This window comes from Volvox carteri, assembly GCF_000143455.1.
Source record: "Volvox carteri f. nagariensis unplaced genomic scaffold VOLCAscaffold_39, whole genome shotgun sequence".
Lineage (NCBI taxonomy): Eukaryota > Viridiplantae > Chlorophyta > Chlorophyceae > Chlamydomonadales > Volvocaceae > Volvox > Volvox carteri.
In genome coordinates this window covers 339,095-349,594 of record NW_003307582.1, presented here as the reverse complement: position 1 = coordinate 349,594, position 10,500 = coordinate 339,095, and the positions used below count along the sequence as shown (strand labels likewise).

At 55.8% G+C, this 10,500-nt stretch overlaps 1 protein-coding gene across 1 annotated transcript; it reads right to left on the bottom strand.

Moving 5' to 3' along the window:
• Window positions 1-347: 347 nt before the first annotated feature.
• On the bottom strand, window positions 348-8,833 carry VOLCADRAFT_118514 (uncharacterized protein; the record flags this gene model as incomplete). The annotated part of the gene is made up of 11 exons (XM_002953849.1): window positions 348-565; window positions 761-857; window positions 1,232-1,474; window positions 1,852-2,019; window positions 2,385-2,518; window positions 2,925-3,000; window positions 3,234-3,430; window positions 3,718-3,883; window positions 4,342-4,486; window positions 4,658-6,055; window positions 8,757-8,833. 11 exons carry the CDS (start codon window positions 8,831-8,833, stop codon window positions 348-350), a joined length of 2,919 nt encoding a protein of 972 aa, XP_002953895.1.
• Window positions 8,834-10,500: the final 1,667 nt, after the last annotated feature.

Below are 10,500 nucleotides of genomic sequence, written 5' to 3'. Positions count from 1 at the left end.
CGGCATCACTCGCCAGGAGCTCATATGAAACCTGCGCATACACGAAAGACGGCTACACAGTCACTGCCATGCCGTTTATCCACCATCCATAAAGACGATGCGACCACGGTGACCCACCCACACCACACCATCCTCATCACTCCTGGAGACAACACGCGAGGTCCCTCATCACCGCCCCTCAATCCCCTCGACAGAACCTTTCCTTTCCATCTTCCGCGCAGCCTCCCTCCCTTTTTTGATTAAGACTCCATGACAGCAACAGATCCGGCATCAGCAGAAACCGGAAGAACAGGCCCAACGGCAGCAGGAGCGTGCGCCTGTGCGGCCCCACCCCGACCCCATCCTCACTACTGCCTGTTGAAGTTGGCGTCAGGTTCGTTGAGCAGTCGCTGCCTGATGAGCTCCGCCTCCACGTCCTCAAGGTACACTACCCCCAGGGGAGAGAAGTTGTCGTCCACCACCACGGCTGCGGAGGAGCCCTTGGCAGCCATGGCGGCCTTGGCTTGGGCCAATGGCAGCGTGTGGCGCACGTACAGGTTGGCACGGGTGCCCAACACGTCCTCCACTGCGCGGGATGAACGAAAAGAGGGGGGGAGCAAGGGTTGGGAGAATGAATGGATGTGGTGGAAGCAGCCTGGAGCTGCAGAAGTCCAACAAAGGAAGATGGGGAGGACCACATGTACCATCCATGCAACAGATATACAGACAGGAAGGAAGACACAGCCACAGGCCAGACAGGCAGGTGTATTCGGCGGCGTACCTGTCTTTACCCCATCCCCAGCCGCGGCCCCAGGGGGCGTTACGAGGCTAGCCGCCCAGAAGAAGGCCTTCTCCCGCAGATAGAGCTCAACCAGCGCCTAGGGAAGGAAGTGGAGGGAGGCGGAGACGCGTTAAATAATGAAGGTAAATTAATACAAGTAAGAAAGCACCACTCGGAGGAGGGGGGTTCGGCATGTACAGAAGTGGCGAGGTGAGATAAGCGTGATACTGTGCTTGAGACCGCCAACGCCTGATGTCATCTTTCAACCACAAGACACGACGGGAGTGATTCACTCCCCAAAGGCAACTGCCAAGGTGCGCGGGCAACTGCTACCACCCCAACAGGGGCCAGCGATTAAAACACATACAAGACAGCATAGCAAGGGCACAGACCTGAAGTTCTGAACACAGCCGTATCTGCCCTTGACCTCCTTTACCCCAATCCTCGCTGCAACCCCCCTGTCTGCCCCACCTGTTCCAGGCGCTTTGAGAATATTCCCTCCAGATAGTCCGTGAATAACGAGGCCACTCCAATGGCTGACAGCAGCGGTACCAGCAGTCCCGTGTCCCGGGTGATCTCCACCATGAGTGCGATGGCGGTAAGGGGGGCTCGGCAGGCGGCTCCCAGCACCGCAGCAGCACCCACCACCACCAGGGAGGTGGGATCGGGGAGGCCCCAGGGGCCGGCAACGAAGTGACCCATCACATCACCGACCTGCAGGAGTAGGGGCAGCATCGGAACGCACAGCACAGAGGCGGGAAGGTTTCGGGAAGGATTGTGGCGGGAGCATGTGCCGGGAACCCATGTGCCCACCTGCCCGTTCCGCCCGGCCTTCCCACCCGCCATTGTGTCCCCCTATAACCGCAACCCCGATGTATCATGCGAATACACGCTTGCGCCACGATGCTGCGGGGAGATCCAATGAGCCCCTTCCTGCATATCGACCCTGCCTGTCACTATGTCATATATCCGCGCCCCTCCATCCAATTGCAAGGTCCAGCTCCCACAAACACCACCGCACGGCATCACCATCTACTTCATTTCCCTCGTCGCAGCTCAGATCAATAAAAGACACGAGCCGCACCACCCACCAGCGCGCCCAGGAAGAGGGAGGGTGCGAAGAGGCCGCCCACCAGGCCGCCACCGACACACACGGACGTGGCCACAATCTTGGCCGTCAGCAACGCCGTCAGGTCCGCCGCGGACATACCCGTAGAGTCACGGAAGATCTCCTCCAGATTCACGTAGCCGTACTGGACCTGTACGACCGCATACAAAGATAATCCATGCCCACACGTCCGGCTTGGAGTAAAGATATGGGCTTTCCACGAAGTTTAAGCAGTCGGATCAGCAACCAACGGGGGTTACAATGATAAATGTACAAGCATGCCGTTCATGGTGGCAAAGTTAGGAAAACCGGTATCGTCTTATGTACACCTGTATCAGCAACCAACCGATAACCGACGGTGCAGTACTTTCATCCGTCCCTTCTACATTCTTCGCCCCCTACATAGCCCCTCAAGCCCCTCACAGCCCTTTCCAGTCCCATCTCAGCCTCGCGCGGGGCCTCGCCTCCCAAGCGAATCCCACCGCTTCGAGCCCCTCTTCCCCGCAACTTACTGACCTGTGGGAAGCGGTAGGCGATGATCCCGCAGAGGGCACCCGCCGTGGGCGCCGACAACCAGCGGGGCAACGGCCGAAGGGCAATCTCCGACACACGTACACCCTCGTATAGTGCCACAGCAGCCACGCTACAACCTGGGCGGCAGCAAAGACAACAACAATAACAACAGCAACGCAGAAGTGATGCAGCAGGATATGGCGTAACATAGAACCCTCGTAACACAGCACGAGGGTGCTGTGGGGGCCCCGAGCTTCCGGGGTGCCAGAGCAGATCCGTTTCTGATCTTGAAGTTGGCTTCGACCTGCCACCGTAACCAAAGCCTCAAGCCACCCATCCCCTCAACCGTAACGATATTCGCTCCCACATCCGTTCAAAAAGCCATGGACGTGCCACCTTTGCCGCTTACCCGCCCATGCCCCTCGAATTTACCACATTGCTGGACGACTGGCAGACGAGCTTCATCTCAATGTCGCCTGCCTCCCCATAGGGCCCTTTCCCGCAGACCTCCCCCTCCATTCCCCTCGCCTCCCCTCGACCCACCTAGACCCAGGGCGGAGAATTGCAGCACATCGACCAACAGGTTGGGCTGAATGGAAAAGTATGGGATGCGACCGACCTGTGTGTGGGAGGGGAGTTCAAGCAAACCACGGAAAGTGAAGCAGATACCAGCGGTGGACGGATACTTCAACAAGAGGATGGAACCGTCAGTGGGGTGACAGGAGAGTTACCAGGGTTTCAGGGCAGGGAATGCATATCCATTCACAGCTCTTACAAACCTCTCCTATCCCCCTTTATCTTGCAGACTGTCCTCCTCCCCGCTCTCGTCCTCCTCCACCTCCGGCAGCTCACCAGGTGAGTTCCAGCTCCCGCAATCCCCAGCGCCTGACCCTGAGTACGCAGGAAGCCAATGACCCCAGCAGCGACAGAGGTAGACACGAACACCGTGGAGGTGGACAGCCGGTCTAGACCCAGACGACTGCTCTTGAGTACAAACTCCACAGCGAACAGAGCACCCGACACGGGGGCGTCGAAGGCGGCCGATACGCCTGCAGGAGTGAAGAGGCGCACGAGAGTTAACGGCAAACCATAAGAGGATACACACGCACATGTGTGCGATGGCCCACAGTGCGGATACCTCCAATGATGAAGCTGGGCGTGGGGATGCTCCCGAGTGCGTAGGGAAATGCTGCTTGATTCCAGCTGCAGTTGCCTTCCGCACCTGAACTCCGCCCCTCTTCATTTCGACCTCTCCCACCTCGACCCCGCGCCTCTGGACAAATAAACCTCTGGGCACCGGAAAATCCCGCCCCGAAGCACCCACCCACCCACCCACCTGCCGCGGCGCCTGCGGCAATGAGCATCCTCTGTCTTCGCTTGCTAAGGTTCTTGGGCGCAATGACCGCCGCCGTGTTGGCCCCCAGCTCCACACTGGGGGCCTCAGGGCCTAGGGAGGCCCCACTGCCCAGGGTCACGGCACTGGCTATGGCCTTGCGGGCCACCTGGAGGTGCAGGGGTTGGGGTTGGGGGTGGGAGATCGGGGTGAGGGGTGGGCAGGATGGGGAACATGTGGCCGGCCGCGAAGAGGGGAAGGGCGGAAAGAAACGGATGTGATGGGAGCCCTGAATGATACAAACTGCTCAAGTGGAAGCAGAGGAACGGCAACGGCAGTCATGAAATAGGAAGCAGGGAGCAGGGAACAAGATCCCGGAGGAACGGGTCAGCGCACCCGGGGTATCTAGCTACAGGAAGGGCGGGAGGGGAATACAATGCGAACAAACACCTTCATGTTTGGAAATCCCTGCAGTAAACCTCCCAGCCAAACAGCTGATAATCGATGAAAGGGAAAGGTGGGACAGGAAGGGAGACGGCTGTGTGCCAGCCCTGCTATACCTGCACACGAGCGACCTATTCCGTGCAGATTATACACACATCAAGACATACATACACGCACACACACCTGCCAGTAGGACTTTGGCAGCGCGGCCTTGTTGGCGTCATCCGTGACTCCCTCCATGGCCCGTGTGAGCACCTTGAGGGCGGGACTGAAGCCCACCTTTTGCAACCAGGCCACCACGAAGCCGGCTGCCACAGGCATCACACAGCTGTAGGACCGGGTTAAGGTGTGGGGCCAGGATGTGTCTCAGCTGCCTAGGAGGTCGGTAAGGATCGTCCCGTGAGTGGCGTATTGTTTGCACCTAACGAAATTGCCCTTAACTGTCGTTGGTATGTGACATGGCCAACCCATCCCTCCAAAGTAGCTGCCCGTCACCCACCGGAACGGCACCGCCGTGCCGAAAATCTCCAGGCCAGTTTTGCGACCGCCACCAATGCCCAGATCCGTGCTGAATATATCAGGCAGGTCGTGAATGGTCTGAATGGATACGTCAAAGATGAACACCGCCGTCGCCACCAGGCCTCCTGTCAGCACTGCGTAGGTGAGTGTGGTGATGTCATCCTGGTCCTTAAGCCAGTCCGCCACGGGCGCCACAGAGGAGACCTCTACGTCAGTGAGCCCCTCAGGCGTGTCCGCCATATCCACACTGCCACCGGCGGGGCCCATTGCGGCAGCCGAGCCGCCAATCCTAGGATTGGCGCCGCTGCCATCCTGGTCCGTGCTGGCGGCAGCGAAGCCGACGTCGGCAGCGAGGTCACCTCCGGAGACCATGTGCGCCGCGCTGTTGGCGTCGCGGTAGCCAAATCCGGCAGGTCGTAAACTGACGGATATTGCTGCGTCAACGACGGTTGGCATGGGCCGGACGCTGGCGGGAGTTGCTGTGGCAGGTGGCGATACGCCGTACACGGAAGCTGCGTTTGCTGCAGCCGCCACGGCAACAGCGTCAGGGACGGTTTGCATGACATCGGCAACGGTATTTATCGTCGAAACAGGCATGCAATGTGTGGTAGCGTTGCCATTAGAGTCTACCTCCACTACACAGACCTCCTCCGGGGTGGTGGTTGAGGAGGCCCCAGGGGAACTGGAAGCGGCGGTGGCGGCAGAGGTCGAGACATTGTGCGGCTGCAGGTCGACGCTGCCGTGCGACGCAACAGCGCCTGCACTGCCGTTACCATTAGTGCTAACGCCGTTGCGATAAGGTAAGGCATCCTCGAGATCTTCATACAACGAGAGCGGCTGCTGCGGTGAGTCTGCCGCTGCGCTGGTTGTGCCGTGTGCTGCTGCCGCCGCCGCGGTGACTGCCTTGGACGTGCTACCCCCGGATGCAACGCCAACAAGGCTGAGATCTTCATCCATGCTGCTGCCGCTGCTACCGCCGCCATGCCCGGGCGACACGCTGGTAGTGTGAATGGGCGATGAACGAACGAGGACATTGCGTGACATTGGCCCAACGTGGCTTGGCAACGACAGACATGTGAGCGGGTGCAATCCCGGCGCTATGCTCCAGAGAGTGGGCGAGGCTAAAGCACGTGTCCGAATAGCAGGGTTCCGCCGGCGGGGTACAGTAAGAAAGTCATCTATGGGCAGGGCCAAAGGCCTGCACCTTCGTTGCCCAGTACGCAGCGTGTGCGTAGAGCAGGAGTGACCTGTGTTGCTGCCACTGGTACTGCAAGATGCTGTGAGGGTATTGCTTAGTGAGCGGTAGAAGGTGGGGTGGCCAAGAGAGGGCGCAACAACGAAGGCCATCTCTGCCACCACGTTTTCCCGTAGATGCACGCTGCGAGCAAGGGGGCACAAACTGAGGAGGTTTGATGTACAACCATTTCTGGAAACGATGCGTTAACTCCTTGCTCACACACAATAAGGGTCTCACAAGGCTCAGGGTCCACACATTCCTTAGGACAGGAGAAGCCAGCAGCTATCACTGCAGGATAAAGCTTCAAGTGCGTTGTGCAAGGCCACACCTTTACGGAAGGGAGCCAAGGAGACCAGAGCTGGTCCTCGGCATAACTATCGGCACAGACCAGTTCAGAAGGTCAGAACTCCTTTCTTTTTGAAGTCGACACGTATAATCAATAATAATAAACTTGCCAAAGTGTTGACAAACACTTGCTGTTGTTCGCGCGAGAGTTCTGGACGGATTGTGTGCAGCTTTCACTTAGCACACAGATACCGTCGGCTAGCGTAATAATCTAACGAATCCAATATATGTGTTTATCGTAAATGTTATTATGCAGGATTTGAGAAGATGGACGGAGGACGCGTATTCGAACATATGTGGAACCCATTGATAGGATCAGCAAACGCCCCTGAAACCCAACTACGTACCATAACATCGGTCATCAATTGATACCTTACATCGTTCTCAACATGGCCACCATCATCGGCAAGGTCTCATCAAAGTCCATTGGTTTACATCCTGATAGGACCGTCCCTCTCAGCCGAAATTGTTCCCAGAGGCGCTCACACCGACCATGCCCGCATCATGTGCCAAATCAAGCGCGCCTCTCCACGGTGGGTTACGCGATCGTAGAGACATCGGCTGTCCAGAAAATTGTGGGTCGGTCGCACGCCATGCATATGTAAGCTTGCAAGATTTATGCTCGCACGCATGTATCCTTTCAGGCATATTGCATTTATTATGCATATTAGCTGCAAGGGTCTCTTGATTTAACTCTAGCCAGCTGGTGTCACGCACGGTTCCCCTGCACTTACACCGCTGTCTCTGTGCAGCGCACATACTCTAAGCGCGCGACCGAAGAAGACGAAAGGCTTATTGAAGATATGAAACGTGCGGCTGAGAAGGGAGATCTTTTGGAAGGTGGTGCTGCAGATGCCCTGGTTAAGGTACGTACGAAGGATCAGCCGCTGTGGAATTTCCCAGAAGGACTGGGGCATGCCAACTTGTCGGAATGCGTAGCGTGTGCAATCCTCACCAAACATCAACACACGGCCGGAACTTCCAGGTCACTGTTGGGTAAACCCAACATATGCAGCTTGTCCGTACCTGCACCGTGCTGCCGCCGGTTCGCTCCACAGGTGGTACTCCGTGTTGGCCCCTTATATTATTTGTACTAGCACTGCTCTGCGCGGCGATAGTAGAAGGCTCGACTTGCCGTTGGTAGGCTGATTTCTTTATGCTGCCACTACGCTCTTAATTGTCGGTTTGGAAATCCACCTGTCTACGGTGTGAACTTGAATCGCAGGTGCTGGCGGTTGCGGCAGCTGTGGGGGTTGTGGTGGTGCTGGTATACCTGGCGCAGCCCGTCATCCAAAACACCGTGGCGTCTTTTCCGTCGGCGTCTTGAGCACAGCTGCTGATGGCATTGATGACCAGGGTGCAATGCCGACCGAGTACCATGATGGTGTCATCGCTGACGCCCATGCATCCACCATGAGTATGCTTGGCAGCACGCCCTGGCCTTTTGGGGCCTCAGCTCAGGCAGCTCAAGTAGCCCCGCTGGGGTTTTGGCGGCTCGGTTAAGCAACGATGTGGCCAGTTTTTGTTACTTCTGAGATAGGATGTCTATGGGTCTCCGGCTCGTGGATAACCTCCTGAAGTCAAGGAACATGTAGCGAGGCTGTACAGATATTTTCGCAGCCGAAAGAAGCGAGTTTTGTCCCAATTGACTGTTAATAGGAGGATGCACAATATCTTACCGTCTGCAGGCAAGCGTATCCATTTTTGGTCTGCGACTACCCGTGCCTACCTAGCGAACTTGTGCACTGCTTGCGTGTGTGTGTTACAGCCTGAGTTGCCCTATTCTCCAAAGGTGTAACGGGCCCATACGAGCCGAGGGCCCAAGGGTAAGCCGGATGCATTATGAGATAGCCTGTATGCATGCATGCATCTTATTGTTATGTAGAGGGCGACTTTGGACCACGTTCAGGGGAAAGGGAATTTCAGGAAAAACGTATGCCTAACCTAAAGTTGCCTAGGACATTTGAGATTTAGGGAACTCTCCTCTAGCGAGATTGGAGCATTTGTGGTTGCTGATGGCGCAACAAGGGTGTCAGGCAAACAGCAGACTGAAAGATGGAGTAACCTGGACCGCCTTGCGCAAGGACCGAGGCACTTGTTGTGCTAAAATTAATGAGCGAACTCGGGTCCATGTGGCCATTATTTTGCCTGGCTCATACATGACACCAGATCCAGCCCCGGGTAAAGACGCCGGTACTCCCACCTTACAAATACACATCATCAGTACCCGCACATTTGGCTTAAACTGCAATGCAAAACAATAATATTAATATAGTATGATTGCCAAACACAAACCAAACTAGCGAACAGAAACGGCAAACCCATAGAACGCTTCGAAAATTATAATCTCCAGACCCTTATCATGAGCCACATAATAGTAAGGTGACAGCAACATGATTGCGACGCCATACTCAACTTCTGATACAATGATACCGTGCAATCTCTTTTATGTCCATGCCTCGGGCCACCAATCCGCATCGACAGCCCCACAACGCACCGTAACGCCTTCAATGGATGGCGCAAGGCAGACATCTTGTCAATGAGACAGCTACAATCCAGATTCCACGCCTGCATATATAACGTATTGCAACCTGCAAAGTACATACCACCGCACCCATAAGCTACAAGCCCATTTGCTACTCTCCCTGTATTGTAGTGAGAAAACCAACCCCCTCCAAGCGCTACAAGAACTACTCGAAAACCACCGCTGCATCGCCCTTCGTATCACACGTCTTCGCAAGTATCGATGCAACGCCAAGCTACTATATGTCAGCGCAAGCACCATAGACCAGGCGGCCTCGAACCTTCAAACTCTCGTGAAATGCACGACACAGCATCGCCAGTGACGTGCGAACCCTCGTATTCGCACAAGACTCTGCGAAAAGATAATCTACAAATGTATCGCATTCATTGCAAGCCGTCGAGGCGCCACAGGCGGAACAAGAAGCAAAAGAAAACGCGGCCAACCGTACGAGGCCAATCAGATTACCCAACAAGTAGGCAAGAAGTAGAAGAAAGAAAGAGCAACTATCCTATCGTGGGCCAGTCCAAGCAACTCACAGCCGTGCCTCACAGGCCTTCTAAACCACCTTACTTTTGTCGCTGGTCTGCCTCCCGGTATCTCTCTCAGCTGTGGGGAAATGCCCGGGCTTGCAGGACTAGCTTCCGAAATGTGTTCAAATTCATACTAAACAAGGCTTGGCCATGCAACTTAATAAAAGCCGTTTCACAAGCACGTAAACGCAAAGGAGCCCAACCGCTCAATGCTAGGTGCAGACGTACGCACGACAGCCAACGCTGCATGGGCAACTGCTTAGGCGGCCGTGCGCACCAGAAAACATCTAATGCCTATCTAACGTGCATCAGATATACAAAGGTCCACACTTCCGCAAAACCTCGTAGCGGTCATCTGGACTGGCGCCTTAGCTGCACCCGCCCACGCATAAAGTACCACACATATAACCTTGCACGCATGTGGTACAAGTAAGGCTTAGTCCTTTATCCTGCCACCCAGCTGCTGTTTCTGAACAACGAGTTTGCTAACACGAATCAGTGAAAGGAGAAACTCTCAGCAGGGGGATCAAAGCTTCATACAATGCATTCCTCCGCAGAAGTCGGCGGGAGGACACAACACAAGACGAAAAGTGTACCTAAACATCACATTTTCCGTGTGCCAAGCTTCCACAGCTTCCATAGAAAGATAAAGTAGCTTGCCGGGCAGATCGCCAGTCGCAGCGAGGTGCTGCAGTCTGCCTGGATTGGCGAGTCACGCCATACCCCATTGTGGATGGCCGCTGCGGAGTGCACGCAGACGCGCGTAAAATTGTTCGCGGTCACGTGTCCTACAGGCAGTCTGAGCCTAAACATTTGCCATAATATGCGAGAAGTTAGGGGAGATGTCGTAGATAACGGCGCACATGCTGTGCTGGGCCATGACGAAATAATGCTGCCCATAGCAGCCCTTTCTCGCTGCCGCTTAGTAAACTGGAACAGTCGCTGTAGGACCATGCTGCTGCACAGCGACATCGCGCTCCTGCCCGGGCTGGTGTGTAGGTGGAGCTACCTGATTCTGCTGCTGTTGAAGGTAATGCAGCCGCCGCTGCTGCTGGATAAGGAGCTGCTGCTGAGCGTTGTACTGCCACTGCTGCTGCTGCTGATAGTACAGGTGCTCAACCTTACGCTGGTAAAGCAAACGGCGATATGCGTCCCTCGCACGCGCATTGGCCAGGGATCTGCGCGGG